Source organism: Engystomops pustulosus, chromosome 7 (genome assembly GCF_040894005.1).
Source record: "Engystomops pustulosus chromosome 7, aEngPut4.maternal, whole genome shotgun sequence".
In the NCBI taxonomy this organism is placed as follows: Eukaryota; Metazoa; Chordata; class Amphibia; order Anura; family Leptodactylidae; genus Engystomops; species Engystomops pustulosus.
The window spans coordinates 35,255,152-35,278,487 of NC_092417.1; the positions used below are offsets into that span (position 1 = coordinate 35,255,152).

Consider the following 23,336-nt stretch of genomic DNA (forward strand, 5'->3'; position numbering starts at 1 on the left):
GATATTCCCCCACGTCACCTGGCTGTCTAGAGAGAAGTGTGACTGCGCAGGGAGACACAGACACGAATTTGTCTGGCCAATGGGAGAAGATTAGCAGACAATTGGGTGACATCACTGGCTGATTGCGGCACTTTTGGCTGGTGACGTTGGGTAATAGCAATGAGTGGCATACATAATTTATCTTCCGATGGAGCCGGGAGGCACTTGCCTAGCGGAGGGGTATGCATCTCCTGGTCATTTGCATAAACTTATAGTCTTTATTTTGGTGTAGCAGACATGCCGGAAAGTGTCAGGAGGCTCCCCCATCACCCCTTAGGTAACGAGCATGCATTTAGTGACAGTCTACCACCCCTAAATGGGTAAATACCTGTTACTGACCTGCCTTATTAACAATCCTGGCCTGGACCAGTTCTTCTTATATTCTTATATTCAGGAACAGAGGTATATTAAAGTTTAAAAATTATGTAAATGAGTCAGAGGCGTCATGAGTCAGAGGCGTCACCAGAGTGACTATTAATTTATTCAATGTAGCGACAATTAACAGAATGGGGGTGTGAATGGGGGTATGGTCTTCAACAGTTTGCCGTAATAATGTTGGCATCCCCCTAGTTATGAGCTACAAGGTATTTCATAATACTATACACAGAGTGGACCATGCACAACCACCAAAACAAGGTAAATGTCAGCACACAAAGCAAGCTATAAAATATTCAAAGAGAAAAAGAGGTGTGCCAATAGACAAAATTATGTAAAAAAAGTGATAAATCTTTATTTCAACAATAGAAAAACTCCATCAAGGCATGAAGGACAAGTTAAAAACAATAAAAAAACATACATGAGTCAAAATGTTTGGCACAACCAGGTAAGGTTCACCAAACAAACACCTCCTCCATACAGTGGAACCTGGCCCCTAGTATGATACAAGTACAATAGAAGGATGAAAAAGGCCCAAGCTGTCTAATGACCCTGAACAGATGAAGATAAATCTGCTATAACAATCATAGTGCGGCTATAGGATAAATGGGTAAGTATACATTACGAGTCAGTGGTCAGCAGGCAGGCATCAGTACAATAAGTCAACAGGGCGGCTCAGCAGTAGTGGAGGACGTGGAGGACTCCCCACGCGTTCCATCTCCCAAGTGGAGACTTCCTCACCTGTTTTTAACTTGTCCTTCATGCCTTGATGGAGTTTTTCTATTGTTGAAATAAAGATTTATCACTTTTTTACATACTTTTGTCTATTGGCACACCTCTTTTTCTCTTTGAATATTTACTACAAGGTATTTCATTCATTTTGGGTAACAGACAGACTCCTGCAACAGCCCTTAAGGTTAAATGTCTGGCAGGATGATACTATTTGGAGGTAAAGCTGTAAAACTACAATTTTTTATGAACATTGCTACTGTCCCTATTGTCAGCCAAATGATTCTTTTACCATTGGATTCATCATCCAGTCCACAGAACATGTAGTAAATGTCCCCTTATCCTCTCCGTCCCTGCGCCTGCTAGTAACATGTTCCTCCTGCTTAATCAGCAGCAGATGCGGTGGATTTCTGGGGCCTCTGATAGAAGACACTGCTGAGGCAGCATTTCCGGGTTTGGAAGGAAATCATTGATCTGTTTAAGGAATGGTTTGTCCCTCTGCCCTCTGCTTGAGGCCTGTGGGATATACCTGGATCCAGTTCTGCTGCGCTGGCGGAGTAAATAGCCAGTTGTTGCAGATTTCTTTATTCCATTAATAATGATTCTTTTAGATTTTTTCTTGGTTTTTAATTTAACCCATGCTGAGAAAAACAACTTGTAATGCACGGTATCTAATGATTAGAGGAGCCATAATCACGGTTGCTATGGTAAACTTTTAGTTTCTTAGTGCTCCAAAATAGTAGAAAACGAAAAATCTACATTAAAATGAATATTTCTCCGTAGAGACCTTTCAGAAGTAGAACTACCAGAATTTGTAAATAAGAAATGTGAAAAAAGGTTTTTACGTAGATTGCATACTGTTACAGACTGAAGAACTGCAACTAAAGTGGGTTGCAATTGTAAGCATATCCCAAGAGATTTTCTCATTTTTAAAGGCAAATACTCAATGCAAAGCTTAAAATTTGAAGCTATTTTTTATTTCCAAAACTTATAGTGCAGGTGACGATATTAAACTTTGAAATATTCTTCTTTACTGGGGTAAGTAAAAGTAATGTGCTGAAAAAACCTAACTCGGCCTAAAAACCTAACTTTCCAACGCCACCTGCAGGTTGTCTTCCTGTTTCCGGTGCTCTGGCTTCATCTTTCTGAAACAAGCGGCGGAGCAAACACAATGATGTCGGCAAGAGGCTGTCATCATAGTGTGTTTGCGCCCACAGAGCGTGGGTACCCAAAGATGGAGATGAAGTACCGGAAGAAAGAATAGGACCTGTGGGGAGCGTTGGAAAGGTGAGTACAGAGTTATTTATTTTTATAGGCTTGGCATACTCGGGCAGGGTCTGCTGGCTATTAAATAGTGGGCATGGGCTGGCTGGCTGGCTATATACTGGGGGCATTGGCTGGTTGCCTACATTCTGGGGGTTATGGGCTGGCTATACACTGGGGGGCATAGGCTGCCACGGCTATATACTAAGGGGAACTAGCTGGCTGGCTGTATACTGGGGGGCATGGGAATGCTGGCTATGCACTAGGAGGCATGGGGTGGCTGGCTATATACTGAGGGCATGTGCTGGCAAGCTGTATACTAGGGACATGGGCAGGCTGCCTATATAATAAGGGGGATGGGCTGGCTGGCTATAAACTAGGGTGCATGGACTGGCTGGCTAGCTATATACTGTGGGGCATGGATTGTCACGCTATATATAAGGGGCATTGACTGATTGGCTGTATAGTGGGGGGGCATGGGCTGTCAGGCTAAATACTAAGGGGCATTGGCAGTTTGTCTATATACTAGGAGGCAAGGGCTGGCTATATACTAGGGAGCATGGACTGGCTATCTAAATACTGGGGATATGGGCTGGCTATATACTGGGGACACGTGGCTGGTTAGCTATATACTGGGGTGGAAGGGATCTGGCTAGCTATATACTGGCTGGAGGCTGTGGCCAATGCATTTCCAACTCTAGGCTTATGCTCGAGTCAATAAGTTTTCCCATTTTTTGTGTTAAAATTAGGTACCTCGGCTTATACTCGGATTGGCTTATACTCCAGTATAAATAGTGTATTTGATTCTTTTAAAAGCCCATGACTGCTCTCAAGTTTACCCTAGTGCATACAAATGTAGTCTCTTGCAAACCCTCTTTTAAAGGGGCCAGGTACCCAACAAACTTTCTGTAAGCCTCCAAGCAAGAAGGGTTATTGTCCTCCCTTTGCCTAGGAAGAAATGATCCTGTAGCCAACTTCTACTGCTCGTCCACCGAAGTGTCCACTAAGAAGCCAATCAAGGTTGCACCCTCCTTCAATGAGAGATGACAGGATAGAAAGAACTTGTTTGTGTCCCACCTAACCTACTTCCTGTTACAACAGTAACTCTGAAGATAAGCGTCAGCACTTGTCCAGCGACTGCGCAACCACAACCAGGCTTGGTGCTAGCTGTCAGACTAGGTAAGTGGTGGCAAACTCACCCTGCGACGACCCTGCCTAAAGTAGATAAACCACCCTGACAAGGGCGAACCCACTATGAGGAACCTAACTGATGGTCCCTGAGCGTCCCTACAACATGACAGGGAAGACTTACTTCGTCTAGCATCTGCTGGATGATGGAGCGGACAGGTAACCGGAATACAGGAATAGACGAGTGTTCACACTGGTGCACAGAAAACAAACACAGGTCTAAGACAGGTCACGCCGGGAGACAACAACACTGAAGGACAAACCACACATAAGACAGACAAGTGGAGTCAAAAAAACTGGGTCAAAACCAAGATGGCGGCAAAGGTACAGAATTGTAGAGCAAATAGAATGGTACGTAGGCAAAACAGAAGTCAAAACACAGAATAGCAAACAAGATAACAAGAGCACTAGATACACAGGTAAGACTGAAATAACCAGCAAGGTCTGATGGGAGTAGGCAGGTATATAAGGCCATTCCCGGACACACCTCCAGCAGTACGCTGGGGGAACTATCCATCAGGCTAGTTACCCTTGCTGGGCAGGGCTGAAATGCAAGGAGCAGGGTGTGGCTCAGTTAATCCAAACACAAACACTAAGTCCCAGTTCACACACAAATAATGGGCAGCGCTCCGGTACTGAGATACAGGGCTGGATTTAGGGGCGGGCACCAGCCTTCTGCTCCGTGTAGCCTGCACGGAGGATCCTGCTATCAGGAGGGAGAGAGGGAGGGGAGGAGACTGGCTGCAGCCAATCCCTGCTCTGCACCTCAGCAGCGCGGGAGACTCAACTTGAGAGATGTCAGCACCTGCAGAAGCAGCAGCAGCCACAGCAGCCGCCTCCATAGCAGCCGGGAATCATCCAGAGATAAGTCCTCCCTTCCCCCAGGGTCACCTCACACTCTGTCTTAACCCCTTAGTGTCCTGTGTGCATCCTCTGCATCATCCCCTCATATCTTCCCCCACCACTGAAATTCTACAGTAATATGATGTTCTGCAGCAGCTGTTGTGGAGCAGTCAGTAATAAATGTGGTGCAGTCAGTAATAAATGTGGAGCAGTCAGTAATAAATGTGGAGCAGTCAGTAATAAATGTGACGCAGTCAGTAATAAATGTGATGCAGTCAGTAATAAATGTGATACAGTCAGTAATAAATGTGATACAGTCAGTAATAAATGTGACGCAGTCAGTAATAAATGTGGTGCAGTCAGTAATAAATGTGATGCAGTCAGTAACAAATGTGGTGCAGTCAGTAATAAATGTGGAGCAGTCAGTAATAAATGTGGTGCAGTCAGTAATAAATGTGACGCAGTCAGTAATAAATGTGACGCAGTCAGTAATAAATGTGGAGAAGTCAGTAATAAATGTGACGCAGTCGGTAATAAATGTGACGCAGTCGGTAATAAATGTGATGCAGTCGGTAATAAATGTGGTGCAGTCGGTAATAAACGTGACGCAGTCAGTAATAAATGTGGAGCAGTCAGCAATAAATGTGGTGCAGTCAGCAATAAATGTGGTGCAGTCAGTAATAAATGTGGTGCAGTCAGTAATAAATGTGGAGCAGTCAGTAATAAATGTGGTGCAGTCAGTAATAAATGTGGTGTAGTCAGTAATAAATGTGATGCAGTCAGTAATAAATGTGGTGCAGTCAGTAATAAATGTGGAGCAGTCAGTAATAAATGTGGAGCGGTCAGTAATAAATGTGATGCAGTCAGTAATAAATGTGGAGCGGTCAGTAATAAATGTGATGCAGTCAGTAATAAATGTGGTGCGGTCAGTAATAAATGTGGTGCAGTCAGTAATAAATGTGGTGCAGTCAGTAATAAATGTGACGCAGTCAATAATAAATGTGACGCAGTCAATAATAAATGTGGAGAAGTCAGCAATAAATGTGACGCAGTCAGTAATAAATGTGACGCAGTCAGTAATAAATGTGACGCAGTCAGTAATAAATGTGTCGCAGTTAGTAATAAATGTGGCGCAGTCAGTAATAAATGTGGTGCAGTCAGTAATAAATGTGGTGCAGTCAGTAATAAATGTGACGCAGTCAATAATAAATGTGACGCAGTCAATAATAAATGTGGAGAAGTCAGCAATAAATGTGACGCAGTCAGTAATAAATTTGACGCAGTCAGTAATAAATGTGACGCAGTCAGTAATAAATGTGTCGCAGTTAGTAATAAATGTGGCGCACGTTCAGACTAAGCAGTAACAGCCCCTTTAGGTGACATTATTCTATCTGAGTTGTGTATAATAATGTTCCGCAAGCGGCAGTTGTCTCGTGTATCGGAAGGTTCTGCTGCTCCTGTTCCTGCTTCTTAGTGACTTTAGTAAAATGAAGCAAGAAGTCCAGAGATTTAATTCTTACCCTACTTTCTTGCAGCTAATGGCTACTCAGACAAGCAGTGTAAGGGTTAAACCTCCTGACTAGTCGGTGATGAGGACACATGGCCCATACACTGGTACTGAGCGGGAGCGGCCATACTGATGGTTCTCACCACTATCAAGGGGTTCCAATATCTTCTTCCATTATGGAGAATAACAGAGACCGGCAGTAAATAGAAGCCCCTCCTCCAGCGCCAGAACTGCTACCATTACTTATAACAGAAAAAGATGAGCAGCAACCCGGCATTATTATTACAGCTATTAATACAGGAGACGGGATGTAAGGAAACCTTCTGCAGAGCTTCATCTACTGCCAGTGTCTGTTATTACCCTCCATTATAGAAAAAGATAGTGGAAACCCATGTAACACTGAGGACCTATGGTTGGAGGGGGCCCCAGCCAAAAATTTGCTATGGGGCCCACTCATTCCTAGTTACGCCACTGTGTTGATTGCTTGTGATAACAGAAAAAGGAGAGCTCAGCATTATGGGAAGTGAGGAAAATCTGCTCTAACCTCAGTTCTCAGATCTCAAACTAGGAAGTCACAACTACTTCAGGAGAAGCTGTAGAGGATTTTATGAGTAGGGCTGATAGATATATCAGGCTATATCTCAGGCTAAGAAGAAGCCAGCAGCATGATATAGGTATCATTGGAATTGTTGTCAGAGGCTCTCTATATCTTTTATGCATTAAGCTTTTAACAACTTGACATACCCCTGGCGTTATTCATTAGAACTCCTCAGCAGGTTCATACACTTTCAATGGGGGAAGTGGAAGCTCTCTGAACTGGAAGCAACGATGCTGCAAACATTTTAAATGTCTTTAGTGTGTATATCTATATATATATAAGTGTGTGGTATATAAAATAGAAAACGTAGGAGAAAGAGCAAACATACAACACTTTAAGTTTCCATGGTAGCAAACCAACATAATTAAGTATATAACAATGGGATCAAATGTCATCCAGCTCATAAAGCTTTGTATTGTAAGGTAAATGGTTACAAATTCAATGCGGAGATAAACTTGGATCCAAAGAAACAAAAATCTTTTCTAAAAATAATAATCATAAGATAAGTCTGTTTTATTTGGTTATTATGATGATTTATTGTTCAAAGAACCAGTTGTTATAGAAACATATAAGTAACAAGAACTAGAATTAAAGTTGTAAGATGCGAGTAATATTAAGGAAATGTCACTGAACTCCAGATTCCAATCCGCTAATTGCTAGAGGACTGTCAGTATTCTACACAAAAGTTATTTAAATTTTTTAGCATTTTGTACTTATTAACTTTTTTTATGTGACCTTTTTGCAGCGTAGTCTTCTGCTTCGGGGGATTCAGAGTTTTGGGGTTTGACTGCTTTTACCTCTTGTCACCCTGAAAATGAAAGGACAGTGCACAGTATTTACGTACATTGGGCTGGTAGACACAGTGGGGGGAGATTCATAATTGAAGTTACATAATTTTTTTGTGGGGTGCTGTGGTCTGGAGGTACTGTGTACATGCACTTTTCAATGAAGATTTGCATCACTACGTTCTTTCTTGGAGTCATCTATCCATTTTTAACAGACAAGCTGCACATTTTTTAAGGGATCTGGTAAAAAAAACTGAAGGTTCATTTACAGTGATTCAATGGTGCCCTTTTTTTCTTTTTTTTTCTTTTTAGTTTTGGGCTTGTATAATTTATCTTAGCATGTGCTAAATTTCAGGACTTTAACATCTGGATTCAAGTGTTAAATCAGGCTCAACACAGGATAACTCAGGTGCCAAAAACAGAACAGATCTAGCACTGAGCCTAAAATGCATAAAAGATATTGGGGCACATTTACTTACAGGGTCACCAGAGTTCACAGAAAGTGCATTGTCCGAATATAATGCGCTGTGCCGCGATTCACTAAGATCATGCGCCCAATATCCTGCATGTGTTGATTCCAGCTCAGATTCTGACAGAGTTCACCTGCTTTTTGGTGGTGCATCTTAAGGCTAGGGCTTGCGACACAATTTGAAAGTTAAATCCCATGTTCAGTTTGAATAATTTGGGCCCCCTAAATTTGAATATTAAATCCCATGCTCAGTCCCAATCAGTCGGATCATCCGATGGCCCGCCCCCCGATTTCTGTTGCATGAAAGCCGGCACTGCTGCGCCACCATCCGATTGCCTGTGACACAATTCCCAGTTAAATACCTGTCACAGTGGAGCAAATACAGAAAATTCCGACGAAAGTGCGATCCCCGGGACCTTTAGTAAATAAGCCCCAGCATGTTATTTATTATGGAACATGAGAAATTTTTGAAGACAGAATCACAAAGAACAACTTTTTGAAAAGTTGTTAATTCAGGTGTAAATCTTCTCCAGTCCTCTTAGTAATGCTGATTGAAAAGTCTGCCCCCGTTGGTCTATCTTCACCGTTTGAGTGAAAGGAGCACCATTTTTTGTTACTTGAGACAAGTCCTTTAAAGGGGTTGTCTGGGTTTAAAAAAAAAAAATATATATATATATACACGTCCGACCTGGAGATCTATAAAAACCAAATAAAAACGTATGCTTACCTTCTCCCGTTTTCCTGTGCCGACACCCGTCTGTGCCGTAACTCTGTCCGTTTACAGATGCAGATACTTCCATCAGCCTACTTCCGGTTGCCATATACAGCATTGAATCTAGTGCTGTATCCAGTGTGGGGCAGTGGATACGTGGGCGTATACAAACAGAGGCAGGGCACCGATGGGCGGTAAAATGTGAGTTCTAAGGTTACTTTGGTTGCTTTTATAGCCCCCCTGGCCGGTTACATATATATTTTTAAACCCAGACAACTCCCTTAATGTTTGACTTGGTTTTTATTCAGTCTATGTGTGTGCCGGTCCCAGGATCTTGCTTCTTTCCACTACCGCACTTTGTTGAGTCTCTCCATGTGACACAGAGCCGCACTCGTGCCGCCTGCTGAACCACTTAATTGAATTACAGCTTAAGATTTAATCTCCCGTGAATTCCCTGCAAACAAACATTTGCTGATATCCATTGTTGGGAGTGTTTTAATTCTCCTAATGGATCTTCTTCTGGCTGAGGCACATGCTATCCCCGCACTGAAAAAGTTGCCAGCCCCTTGGTAAATGATTATCATTCAGGAGATAGCGGCTAGTACAAGTTCAGTTTTTCAGGTGTGTTGAGGGTCTCGGATTTAAAAGTCTGATCCCAGAAAGAGTTAATTACATTCACGTGTTTGGTCTCATAGCTGCGTCCTGAATTGTCTGCCCATGTGTGGCCGGCCGCAGCATGACCGCTGTCTTATTGGTATAATGCCAGCTGGAAAATACTTTAAGGAGTGAATTGTCCACAATTTCCATAAAATGGGCTTTGAGCATCGTCGAGCTTTCGTTGTGCATTAACCCTTGTTTTGCATTCAAAGATGCGCAAATAATTTATTAAGTGGATGGAATAAGAGAGCAAAGTTTTTGCCCAGATGTCACTAAGGTAAGGACAACACACCTTCCTAAATTTGAAGACTCTGTATGCTCCTAATCCCACAGGATGGCGCTAGACTAAAATCATTCCATGACTTTTTTGACTACCGGTAACATAACAAACATGTTGAACCATGGTTGACCCAAGTCATCCACAACATCCCGTAGAAGAATCTAGAGGTATGGCCTCTAAGAGATGGTTTTCTATGACAAATTTAGCCTGCAACTTGAGCCTAGCCTATGTGACTAAGTTTAGTACATGGGATAAATTAGTAGAATAGCACTCCAAGGACATAGATTTAGGATGGAACCTTCATTTGCGTCCTTGAACCGCAAGTAATTTCCGGCTATTATTTATTTCATGTGTTGAGGGCCTCATATAGGGACTTATGAAACTTATTTCTTCACTACATATGACCAACACCAACAATATAAATATATGTAGAATATAACCCAGTCAAGCTTCAAGGAAAATATATTGTCAAGCAATACTGACTTTTATGTAAATTCTACTGTCTGGCAATATCATTGTATGTGTTCTACTTACAGGAATATGGAAAACTTCTAGGCCTGCGGTAGGGATAAAAAGAACCTGCTACATCCAATGAGTGACCTCCTCTGACACGGGACGTCACTTCTCTTTTCCAGTAGACTTCACTCCAGGACAGAGGAGGCCACTTGGTGAATAAAGCATCAGTCTCCTTGCAGTTTTTCATATTCCTGGAAAACCCCTTTAGTGGGCCCTCCTAATTCACTTCCCATTAAAGTCATTTTTAAAAGAGACACCCCCAAAGCCATAAGCAAAGGAGGACAAGACTTTAGTAAGAGGGGTCTGTTTATCATGTATTAAGTTTATATAAACCGTATTTTGTGGCTAAATGTTTGTGTAAAGCTATTTTTAAAATCGTTTTTTTTTACCTGGACCACACTGGGCTATAAAGATGGCCGTCCCGCCATGCAAAAGGACTGCAATCCCTTCATGCTCAGCTCCCACTGAGGACAGTAATTGGCTGAATCCAGAACACCAGAATGTGCAGTGGCTACACGCAAGCACGACAGGAGTCAGCGGAAAGACTCCTGATCTTTACCAAGGGGATTGGGGGGGAGACAAAAGTAGGTAAGGGGTGATAAATGATTTCATTGGGGCAGATTTACTTACAAGGTCCATTCGCGATCCAGCGGCGCGTTCTCTGCGCTGGATTTGGGTCCGGCCGGGATTTATTAAGGCAGTTCCTCCGACGTCCACCAGCTGCGCTGAAGTTCCCCGGAACGCTCTGGAATACACCGAGCCGGGCTGAGTGAAGGTAAGTGCAAGTTCCGCGACACATTTTTTTTTTTTAAATGCGGCTGTTTTTCCGAATCCATCGGGTTTTCGTTCGGCCACGCCCCCCGATTTCCGTCGTGTGCATGCCAGCGCCGATGCGCCACAATCCGATTGCATGCGCCAAAATCCTGGGAAATCGGCGCAAAACGGAGATATACGGGTAACACGTCGGGAAAACGCGAATCGTGCCCTTAGTAAATGACCCCCATTATGTCTAAACCGGTCATGAATTTTTAATAACAATAAATTAAGGTGTATTTTGGTTATTGATGAAAAGGCTTATTAAAGGCAATGTTTGTGACCACCCAATCCCTTTAATGATGAGATATTGGTGTCTGGATGGGTGCCGTAGCCCTACCCCAGTAATAGCAGTGTTAAATCGCTAGCTTTATCGGAACATACCAATAAAGCTAGAAAACACTGCACTACTTAGCCACCTGAACAATAGACCGTGTTTGCGTGGGTTTCCTCCGGGCTCTCCGATTTCCTCCCACACTCCAAAACATACAGGTAGGTTGATTAGATTGTGAGCCCCATTGGGGACAGGGACCGATTTGGCAAACATACAAGAGAACATACAAACTCTTTGCAGATAACTCTTTCATTGTATATAGATAATACAGGATATTAAAAACTTGATTGAAAACATCAGATTTCATTGATATTAACAGATTAATTTCCTCTAAGTACGGGACAGTCCGTTCTCTTACTTCTGCCTGATTGTATAACTAGATTTGTCTGTGTGTAATGGTTAATCCAGATGTGCCATTCTCTCCATGAAGGAACCTCGAAGTAGAAGTTGAATCTATCTGGGTCATGGGGGAATTAACCTAGTCCAGGAGATTAGTTGATTTGTAGCTCGTAACCGACTCAACACAGACAGTAATAACACTCGAGAGATTCTGCGCCTAACACATCGCCTAATATTTGGCATATTTATACTGATAGGGGCAATATTTTGCATGGATTAAAAGCTCATCTGGAAAATTAAGACTCTCATATGGGAAAATAGCACCTATGATTAGGTTTTAAAAGCATTGCACATAGATTGTAATGATGGGAACTTCCAATAAGTACGGTAATAGAGAATATAAACCATTTATTACATAGTCTAATATTAAACATTCACCTATAGCTGTGATATAGCTTAAAAAAACCAAAACCTCTAAACACACAGGTCTTAAAGAGGCTCTCCGGAGGTGGAAAAACATGGCTGCTTTCTTCCAAAAACAGCGCCTCACCTGACCATGGGTAGTGTACGGTATTGCAACTAAGCTCCATTTATTTCTATACAGCCGAGCTGCAATACCTGCACAAACCATGGTCAGGTGTGGCACTGTTTTTGGAAGAAAGCAGCCATGTTTTTCCACCTCAGGAGAACCCCTTTAAGTAAAATTTTTTTGTCTCCATTATATAAATTTTATTATTTTATATCTTTTTATTTCATTTATATTTCATTTTTTTCAGCTCATCTTTTTTCCTCTTTTCCACATCTCTCCAAGTTTCTGAACTTCGAAGATCACAAGCAACAACAACAACGAAAAGTTATAAACATTCATCATCATTTTAGGAACAGAATATGGGACCCTTGACCCATTAAAGTATATTTACCTAGGATAGTGCAGTCTGTATTATGTGCAGTTGCTTGTGTAGTGTGCGGGGGGCACCATATTCAGGATTTGTGGCTCCCGTTATTCAGGAATATGGCGCCCCCTGCACTGCCCTGACAGCGACACAATCTATTCGGTCCAAACCGTTGTTGCTTGTCCTGAAAATCGGTAAACACAAATTTATACCATTTGTCCATTTGTGTATAAATTTGGCTTCCATTCAGATAATCGACGCACATTTATCAAAGCGTTTGCACAACTTTTCTGTCTGACTGTGCACTCAAAAGAACGTGCAAACCGCTTGTAAATGTATTTCTGAAGAGTTTGCGCCAGTTTTATCTCATGACTGCTTAGTCCAGTGATGGCCAACCTATGACACGCGTGTCAGTGCTGACACGCATAGCCATTTTCAGTGACACGCGGCTGTCGGAGAGTTAAGTTTCATCCTCGGCTCCTACACGGCCAGGTGCAGTAGCCGGGAGGCTGAGAGATTGTCCAGCCATTGTAATAAATAGATGTGGAAAATCCTCATATACTGTCATACTGTAGTACATGGTAGGATCAATCACACAACCTAGGATTTAAGTACCCTAGAAGTTAAATAATTATACATATTTATTATTTAAACTATAAATATCACAAAATTATGTTTTTTTTTTGTCAAGGTGACACACCACCCGAGTTATGCTCGGTTTTTTGGCGAATTTTGACACACCAAGCTCAAAAAGTTGCCCATCACTGGCTTAGTCTGAGTTTCCGCCACATTTACTACCCAATCACTATAGAGGGCGCCAGATGAAGAAAACTGCAACTTTGCCCCCAATCTTCAAATATTTTTACATTTTCAAATATTATTTCTCCTGTCACAATTCACTTTTTGCTCTACCATGGCCACGTGCAGAGACTTTTCCTATATGTATAGTAATGTAGGGTGAATGGACCAAACATTGGCCTCAGGAACTGATTAAGACTGCCATGAGCCATGGGCTGTATGAATATTACAGCCCCTACGAGTCTGGAGACATTTCCTAAATATGATACTAGAATCAACTTCTTGAGGAGTGGAGGTTGTGTCTGTTCTGCATGCTTTTCTTCTACGGTTTCAGGACATTTGGAGGACCTTTAAAGGTCCTAAATGGCTCTTGTGTACATGTGTAGTGAGAGCAGGAACAGATGTATGAGGATTTAATGGGTGAAGGTCCTTCTCAGTATAAAATTATGTGGGTGGTTTGGGTGGCCATGGACCACCTATAATGTTTGGTACCAACTATTAAACATGCAATGTGCATATTTACCATTTCTGAAGGCTTATGTGTATGATCTGACACTCATGTTGTTCCTAAATACGATGGCTTAATGGCCACACTTGTTACACTTTAGGTAGCCGTGATGGTTTCTTTTAGTGATATCATGAGTTTCACATTCCTATATTGGCTGAGCATTGGTTGTGCACAAGACCAGTGACCAGGTAATGTACTGGTAAGTTATATTGATACATTTTGGGTATTTTCCTATATTTGGTTCATATTTTATCTTGTTCTTTGCCTTCTGAGTCAACGTATTGGGGTTTACTTAGCGTTTACTTAGCACCTTGTGCCACTATTCTGTCGGACTTTGTACATTCTTTTAGGTGCAAACTGTTTGCACAGGTATTTAAGAAGTGTCCGCACCACTTATGTGTAAAACACAACCCTTTTTTGGATCGGCTGAACTATTCTTCATGTGACACAAATTTTGGCACTGAAATGGGTGTTTGGGTGCTCAGTTGGACCATGCACCACATTTATAATGCAGTGCCCAACTGAAATGTCTTGCACGCCCCATATATTAGATGCCCCAAAATAAAGTTGGTGCACTCTGTCGGGACCGTAAAGGGGGCACCAGATTAATGATTTAGTAAATCTGCCCCATTATTTCTTAGCGACAGCTATGAAAAAGGCAAATAACAACCAAAACTCAGAATCACATGAAAATGTTGGTGAATCAGGAATGTTTTAATTAAAAATGTCTAAACAGAGTTATTCCTTAGACAAGTTTAAACAAATTGGATAAGATTATAGCTTATTGTATATCAGTAATGAAACAGGCTAAGTAACAAGTGCTACAAAATCCAAAAATAGTACATCACATCCTAAAAATAGAAATACTGCTCTGTACTGTCTTACAGGGTCTCTTATCTGCTTTAAAAGCCTCTTATGTACTTACATTTTCTCTGCTTTCTCTTCTTCTCTAGAAATCTACTGATGTCTCAGCATAACATCACAAGGGATGGGAGAATCTGTGTTTCCATATCATAAGTACAGGCAGTCCCTGATTTAAGGACACCCAACTTACAGACAACCCCTAATTATAGTTGACCTTTCTGCCCCCCGTGACCTCTGGTGAAGTTCTCTGGATCCATTACTATAGTCCCAGTCTGCAATGATCAGCTGTAAGGTGTCTGTAATAAATTTTTGTTGATAATCCTTGTTCCATGACAGCACAAAACTTTGAAAATCCGGTTGTCACAGGGGCCAAATTTTTTTTTTTCTGGAGTAACAATGATAAAATATACCAATTCCGACTTACATACAAATTCTACCAACCTCAAGTTCCTATTTGTACAGTGTACATTTATGTCAGTGCATTAATGTGTGTGCATTAGTGTATAAATGTGTGTATGTGTGTAAGAGTCTATTAATATGTGAGTATACAAATATGTATATTTTCTGAGGGCTAGGGTAGCTCATTAACATAATATTACAAGTTGATTTTAGAAGGAAGGAGGCCATGGATAAACAAATATAAGAAGATGACCACAGTCTTGGTACCTGGGTCTATGAGTAATGTCTCTGGTTTATCATGATGGATTTCCCTTCAGATGAGCTGATAAATTTCCACACCTATACGGTTATAGTAGAAGATATTTTGTAGGGAAACATCAGACTCTATATACAGGGTATAACAAAAAGATTACATTGATTTGACCTTGGCCTTTTTCAATTTGGGTGACAGATGGCGCTGTAATCACCCAAAAATCAAAATGTGTGCAAAAACATTGAAAAAAAGGAATATTTCGATAACAACATGTTAGATCCAAAATCCAAAATCAGAGGGGAGGAAACCTAAGTTAAGGTGGAGACTCACATGACACCAATCCCCAAAGAGAAAAGAAAACTACTTGTGTGTCCACATCGTTGTTCCTGGGTTACACTAAATGTAGTTTCTACATGAAAAATTTGATTCGCCCCACCTCACCCCTAGGAGGTGAAAATACAGGGTCAATTTTAGCATAATTGGGTAGATTTTTAAGAAATATTTGTCAATTTTTTTTCGTTTTTCGATGCAATGTGTAATTCTCAAGAGATCAGAGAAATTACAGGCAATCATATCTAATATATAAAGCTGATTGTATGTCTGTTAAAGGAATCTGCACCGTCACGTTTACAGTCACCAAATTTTGCACAGCCGCTCTCTTTGACTCAGGGAACATCATAGATGCGGTTTTGAGCCAAAATTTTCACCCTGCGCTTTCCAAAATCCACTTATTACCCCCATATGCAGTTGCCATTGTCTGCTGCTGCTGTGGCAGTTGGATGCTGAACTGTGATTGGTTGCTATTCTACCACAGGTCATTAATATGAGCTCTGAACTGTGATTGGTTGCTGCTCTGCCACAGGTCATTAATATGAGCTCTGAGTTGTGATTGGTTACTATAGGCAATGAGTATAAGACACTTATGTGTGAGGTAATATGTGAGGTAAGATGGATAGAGACAGAGAGACAGACAGACTGTGACAGGGACTGACAGTCAGTGACAGATAAAATATTTGTATTTCTATTTTGTTATAGTTATTTACTACCCCGGGCAATGCCAGGAGCTACATCTAGTGTGTCAATAAAAATGACTTGAATTGTACAGTAGATTGAATCAATGCAATTTTTCCTGGAGACTCCGAACCTGCAATAAGACATGAGAGTGCCTATTTAATATTTTAATGTTGCCCCCTACCCTACCCCTAGAGTGTGGGGGTAGGAGGCTGCGTTTGGTATCATTGGATAGATTTTTGACAAATATTCGGCACATATATTTACATTTTTTTGAACTGATGTGTATTTCACGAGAGGAGGAGATTGGAGAAGTCAGAACTATGCTTTGCTTGGATTGCGCCACCCCTTACCATCCCTTCCAGAGAGCAGAAACCCAACATTGATTACATAAAATGATATTGAAAATATTTTGAGACTGTGCGTGATGGAACATATGATCTTTATTTCAAGAATATAACCAAGAAAACACTGAAAACACTGTCTTGGTCACTACTGGTTTAATTCTCTGATTTATATTAGTTTTCCGTACAGTAGATGCTCATGTGATGTTCCTCAGTTCCCAGTCACAAGTTCTCAAACCATGTGAAGATGATAGAGCTGGGTGCTTAGGAATACAGCATTAAGTTTTGGTCTTCATGTTCTAAAAAAATATATGATTGTTTAAAGGCACTGAGAGAAGATAGCCAGGTCTAAAGAAGTTAGTCGATGGAGTTTGATTGGGCATCTCCTATCTGGAAGCTGCAGGAAGGGGAAATCTGCATCAGGAACTACTTCAGAAAGTAGTTTCTCGATGGTCGATTTCCTTTAAGCAAGATATTAGGAAAATATTTAACTCCAAATTTGAGTATTTTTGAGAGTTGTTTGATACTTGAAGGCCCCAACTCGCAATTTACAAGATGGCGGCCAACTTCTTGATGTCATAGCATTCTCGTAGCGTCTGTTCTATAAAGAATACAATATTAGGTCGGGGGTCATCCTGAAACATTTCAATGAAACCAGCTCATTCCATGTTAAAATGTGGACATTTATAATTAGGGATAAGCAGACCTGTTCAGTTTTGTGTACATTGAGTTCAGCCGAATCCAAACCTGAAAGTTCAGTTCAGAAACCCAAACCCGAACACTCACATCCACCTTTAATACGAGGATCATCTCTCAGGATGACATTATCAGGAGACATATAGAGTAAGTAGCAGACAGCACCAGTTGCAAGTGTTACCGGTGGGGGTTGAGCCCTAACACAAACTTCTGACTGAATTTCGGGGACCCGAACTCGCAGTGTTCAGCATGTGCCCAAACATGCCCAGATCCACTAAACACTATTTATAATCCATTTATTATTCTTTAATTTTTAAGAAAAACACCTTTTGTCATCTATTTGCAAGTACCTTAACATGTGGACAACTGAGCAAAGATTTCGGTTTATAAAGGCCACAGCTTTCCACTGTTTTGTTTGTGTCTCGGTAACAGGATTACTGAATGCTCTCAGGCCATGTGATTCAGTCCTCTAGCCACATCAAGAGGTCACCAGGAACATGGCAGATGTGAAACAGAGGTTCACAAAGGACCTTCAGAGTACATCATATCAAGAGAGTGATTGTAATATCCTCTTAATTCATATGCATTGGCTTAAAGTCTTAGCTGTATCGGAACAGAAGGCCAGCCAGCTGTATTGTGAAGGTTACAGTATGTCCTACTGTGTGACTTCTAATTGTGTGTAGCACGTACGTACTGTATAGAGCAGTATTGGTAGACTATAGATTAGCAGAGATGAAAGGCAGTCAGTAAATCATCAGTGTTTTTCAGACACTGGTTGCCATCCTTTAGTAACACAAGTACTTCATCTAGTAGCATTCATTCAAGGTGCAACTAGGTAGGTCAGTGGTGCCACCTCACCAAGCTGCCGATCAACACCAAGCTATGGACTTTTTGTACTGGTCTGGACTACTTGCCAACCATGCGAAAGTGACTCTGGAGTTAGCTCCTGCTCCTCTTTATACTTACCACAACAAGTGGCCATGGGGAGCTGCCTTCCTTTGCACCCACTGCCTGTAGAAGTCAACTTTCCTTCACCAGTATGTCTGGTAATGGTTGGCCATACAATACAATACTGTACAGTGATTTTACCGAGCAGTTCGAAAGCTGCCGCCACCGGGATGACCTTCATTCTGTGCCACTAGCTTGTACCCACCAATGAATACTTTTAAGAATATGAAAGGAAGACATATATCCATGTAATACATGTCACACCTGGTAAATTTGTGTGGTGCCAAAGTAGGATACAACATCTTATACCCAATCCAACAAGCAACTCAGAACACAAGTAGGATGTGGTGAATAATCGTTTTATTTACAGATGTGCCATCCACAGTAAAATACTAGCGACATTTCCGTCAATAATATGACCTTCCTCATGGACAGATTGGGGCTTATTTACTAAGGGTCCGCGGAGCACATGTTCGTCAGGTTTCCCGACGTTTTCAGTTTAGCGCCGCATTTAACAGGGGAATTTGGCGCATCGGCGCCGGCTTGCACACGACACAAATCGAGCGATGGGCCGTCAGACAATCTGACGGATTCTGACTACGCGGGTGATTTAACATTTCCGTTTGTGTTGCAAGCCATGCACCGGGATGAAGAAGGTGAACTCCGGCGGACCTCAGCGGTGAAGCGACGGATGCAGGAACTCGGGCGCACGAGCTTCGTGAATCACGCCGGACTTCATCTTCGTCGGACCGTCCAAATCGGGGTTCACGACAGGACCAGCTAAGTAAATTTGACCCATTGTGAATAAAAAAGAGGGTAAGATAGCTCTGAAAGCGACAGGCAGCAGATAGAGAGGCAAATGAGTATCAGTTATATTGTCGTTGGAAGCGTCTCTAGTGTTTTACTGTGGATTACACATCTGTAAATAAAACTATTATTCACCGCATCCTACTTGAGTGCTGAGTTGCTCATTGAAGGAAAAGAAGACAGACAGAAACTCCTTATCACCTATTTCAAACCCCCTCCCACGACCGGGCTAAGGCTACTTCCATACTGCCATGTGCTCCCCTCTCCATAGCGCCTGGCATGCTCTATCTTTTTCCTGTGCATGGCAAGAAAAATCTGATCTTACATTGAAAAAAAAGCCCTAGATTCCGTATGGCAGCCTCCAAGATGACGACCATGTTCCAGATGTTCCAGAAAGGTCCATAATCTATTGGAGAGACTTTTCATAGGGAGAGAGGATTGGAGACCTATTCTTTAGTATAGATGTGGATGGATTGCCCCCATGTCCACATGTATTTGGGCATAAATATACATTTGCGTAAAGAATTAGTGAAAAATTGACATTGCATTAATTTTCTGTCACTAGTCTACAGACACATTGATGTGTTTCCCACCATTCTGAATATATTGACATTTAGAAATGTCTGACTAGTCATGAGGTCTTGTCTTGGGTTACTCTTCTGCCTTTTATGATATCCACCTTTGAACGATTTGTGGACATCCAGCTTTTGGAGACTGCTAGATGACATTTTAATTTTTTTTTTCTGTATATATGACAAAATATTTTGCGAATTGAAAGAAATGTTTTTTTTTACCATTCATCTTTTATTTCACATATTACAAATTCTGTAACAAAAGGACATTCCATCTTCCAACGCCTTCAAGCACTTTGTGAGTCCCGTTAGATTTTTCTTTACTCTCCATTCTAACCTGCGTCTCTGACATCCGTATGAATGAATTGGAGATACAGTATGCCAGGTAGCCTTCAACTCAACTTTCCTATAGAACTGACAAACCTTAGATCAGACGTCTCCTATTATATTGTTGTATATTATTAACCTCCCTGGCAAGGAAAATAAGACAGGCGAAATGATGGACTTGATAACGGCATCTGTTTTATTTATAAAGTAATAAATATGATGGAGTGTAAACAAACTGTACAATGGCTGCCCAATGCCTTGTTGTTCTGAGTTGGAGGTACTGTGTATATGTTGACGAAGGAAAAGGTGAACTTTTTAGAAGCACTTCCTGTGCACAATGGAGGGTCCTGCCTCATCGTATTCCTGCTTGCTGATCCACATCTGCTGGAAGGTGGACAGAGAAGCCAGGATGGAGCCACCGATCCATACAGAGTATTTACGCTCAGGTGGGGCAATAATCTGTGGGAAGAGGGAAGAACAGTAAATACATAGCCGAAACTCCACACAAAGAGGCCCCTTTAAGTCTATCATCTACAAGTTTTTCAATTTTCGTAGGACAAGAGAAAAGTCTCTGATCACTGGTTGTGCCTCCATTGGAAGACCACTCATTATGAGGTTGAGCATGGACTTCAGCATCTCCATCAGTCCTATACACTTATAAAGAGTGGAAGACCTTTCAGAGTGGAACAGAGAGCCCTGATGTTCGAAGAACGTCCCAATGATCAGATCCTCTGACCAACCTACTTAAGACTATAGTCTTCCATATATGTATCATGTCAATAGTTCTATATATTCTAAACATAATATTAATCATAATATTCCAATAATAAGCTTGGATATTATATGCTGGTCACATAATGAGATGAGTATCTGATAAAGAAGAAGATCATTTTCAGCACTCACCTTGATCTTCATGGTGCTGGGGGCCAGGGCGGTGATTTCCTTCTGCATTCTGTCAGCAATACCTGGGTACATGGTGGTACCACCAGACAGGACATTGTTGGCGTACAGGTCCTTACGGATATCAATGTCGCACTTCATGATGCTGTTGTAGGTAGTTTCATGAATACCAGCAGACTCCATACCTATGATCAACAAGAAGCAAGCCACATTTTGTCAGCGAGAGTATATAGTGATGGGGTAGAACAGGTGTTATTGGTGCTCGAGGCTGAAAATAATATGTTCTGCCAACTGGGAAGCAACTGTCCAAAGCTCAAAGCAGGTGTAAGGGCTTTCAGATCATAAAAAGGTCTTTGTTGAAGTTGCAGCTAATGTTGGCCAGAGATCCATGGAATGAAAGTCATTTCATGCTCTTTAAAATAAATCTATTCTTAACTAGGCTGGATTTAAAATGTGGTCCTACAGAAATGTTTAACAAATGGACAGTGGCTTATCTCAACTAAGAACATAACCATCTGAATTGTTAAAATTCAGCTACGTGATCCTTCTCTCTTGGACATCATGGTAGAGTCAGGAGACCCTGATATATATATGATGGGCTGTGAGTTCATCAAGTATCAAACAAATGTGTATTGTAAGGGATGAAATGTATGTTGATATAATGTAGAGACATGAAGGGTTATATGTATAGAGGCTCACCAATGAAGGATGGCTGGAAGAGGGTCTCTGGGCAACGGAAACGTTCATTTCCAATGGTGATGACCTGACCGTCGGGCAATTCATAGCTCTTCTCCAGGGAGGAGGATGAGGCAGCGGTTGCCATTTCATTCTCAAAGTCCAGAGCCACGTAGCACAGCTTCTCCTTGATGTCACGAACAATTTCACGCTCAGCTGTTAAGGTGAGATAGATGAAAATGTTGAACTAACCTCCTTATTACCATCATAACTTTATCCAATGCCCTATGGCACAGTGACGCACTGGGGGCTATTAAAATGTCATTTTTGGGCGTCTAGATATAAAATATGACTGTCTTTGCTATCTGTATAATGAGAGGTCAGATACCTCTCTAGATATCATGAAATAAATGTCTAATTTCAAGTTATCTCAAGTTAGTAGAAGAAGGTAAGCGTAGATTAGATGTCTCCTGGGAGGATGGAGCTGTAATTCTGCCCCTGGCTGACATGAATTGGATTTGTACAGTACTGTATGTGCAATATTAGGATTGTGAACTAGTAACAAATTGCTGTAAATCTCATGGAATATGCACTGTGCGCCTCAGGCTTAGCAAATTACATACTCTAGCTCCGTATATATCATCGCTCCTGTAAGTTTTTTTGCACAAACTGACATGGCTATGAGACTAAGCGCTTTTGAGGTTCAGGCCCTACAGCTCGGAAAATTCCTGAATACTAAGAAACGGCATTCAACTTGCCTGTGGTCACGAAAGAGTAGCCACGTTCAGTCAGGATCTTCATGAGGTAATCGGTGAGGTCCCTGCCAGCCAGATCAAGACGCATGATGGCATGGGGCAGAGCATACCCTTCATAGATGGGGACATTGTGTGTGACACCATCACCGGAGTCAAGGACGATACCTGCGGAGGTAGAATGTATAGATTAGCATATTTATGGACAATAGGACATGATACAAGATTATTTTTGGGTAAGGTTGATAGATAGAATAGCAATGCTAATGACAAAGAATACAATGTGACTATCTGGGTATCAATGTATATCATTTATGATCATAGGAACCTACTAGTCCCTCTATTATTATTAGTATAAAAGCTTTAGGAATATGCATTTCTATAACATACATGGGGCGAGAGAGGTACTAAGGATTTGTCAGCTCTTCTCCCCTCCGCTATTTATATAACAGATGGATGTTACTGCCCTATGTACTCCACAAGCCAGAGTGGGGTCACAGCACTCTATTACCCCTCCTCTGTCGAGTGCTATTCCTGTAAATATAAGCCAGTATTTCAGTAGCACTAAATAGGCTAGATTCGGAGACGAGATGCCCCGTGTCACTAGTGGTAAGAAGATTAAAGCTCCTATCGCATTCTGGTTCAACTCGCAATGAATTAATTTGACTTTGATGTATTATTGGGTGCAGGGTTGGAGTGAAAAAAAATAATTTTGCTGTCAATTTGTTGACCCTATCTTGTGCAGCTGTTTTTAAGGATGAGCTTTTAAAATGGTTATAATATAAATTAACCCTAAAAATAAAAATAGTTGTGCATTAATGTGGTTCTCTACATTGTAGGTCAAGGGAGATGTCAGATGCTTGACTGTTTCCAAGAACATACTCAAGATACGAAAAGAGAATGCTGGTTGAGCCAACAGCTAACTCTTCCAATCTCTCCATATATTTGTATGTAAGTCTTACATGTGTCCAGACATATGTCCAAACCACTTCTGGTGGTGAGTCTGGTGGAAACAACAGCTTTAGCCATGTTGAAGCCCAACATATCCAACTCTTCCCTCTACCAACATCTGTGGTCAAGGGAGAGTCAGGAATCGTCTATTGTATTAGATGGTCCATCCTAAACTGGAGGGTTCATACAAC

The 23,336-nt window shown here is 41.5% G+C and overlaps 1 protein-coding gene and 1 long non-coding RNA gene across 4 annotated transcripts in view; one reads left to right on the forward strand and one right to left on the reverse strand.

Annotated features, from left to right (window-relative positions):
• Positions 1-23,336, forward strand: part of LOC140069577 (uncharacterized) — a 105,038-nt gene that overhangs the window by 70,069 nt on the left and 11,633 nt on the right. Inside the window, exon 4 of one of the 3 annotated variants that reach the window (XR_011848812.1) lies at positions 23,034-23,142. The exons of 1 other annotated variant lie outside the window; for it this stretch is intronic. This is a non-coding gene — a long non-coding RNA (uncharacterized lncRNA). Of the gene's footprint in view, positions 1-12,223; positions 12,383-23,033; positions 23,143-23,336 lie in introns of those variants that run through there. One more of the 3 variants, XR_011848809.1, reaches the window with a different exon arrangement.
• Positions 20,043-23,336, reverse strand: part of ACTC1 (actin alpha cardiac muscle 1) — a 7,711-nt gene continuing 4,417 nt past the window's right edge. The window contains exons 4-7 of the mRNA XM_072115422.1: positions 22,201-22,362; positions 21,467-21,658; positions 20,771-20,952; positions 20,043-20,326 (exon numbers count right to left, since the gene is read on the reverse strand). Of these exons, the coding sequence (XP_071971523.1) occupies positions 20,183-20,326; positions 20,771-20,952; positions 21,467-21,658; positions 22,201-22,362 (680 nt within the window). The 3' untranslated portion in view covers positions 20,043-20,182. The remainder of the gene's footprint in view (positions 20,327-20,770; positions 20,953-21,466; positions 21,659-22,200; positions 22,363-23,336) is intronic.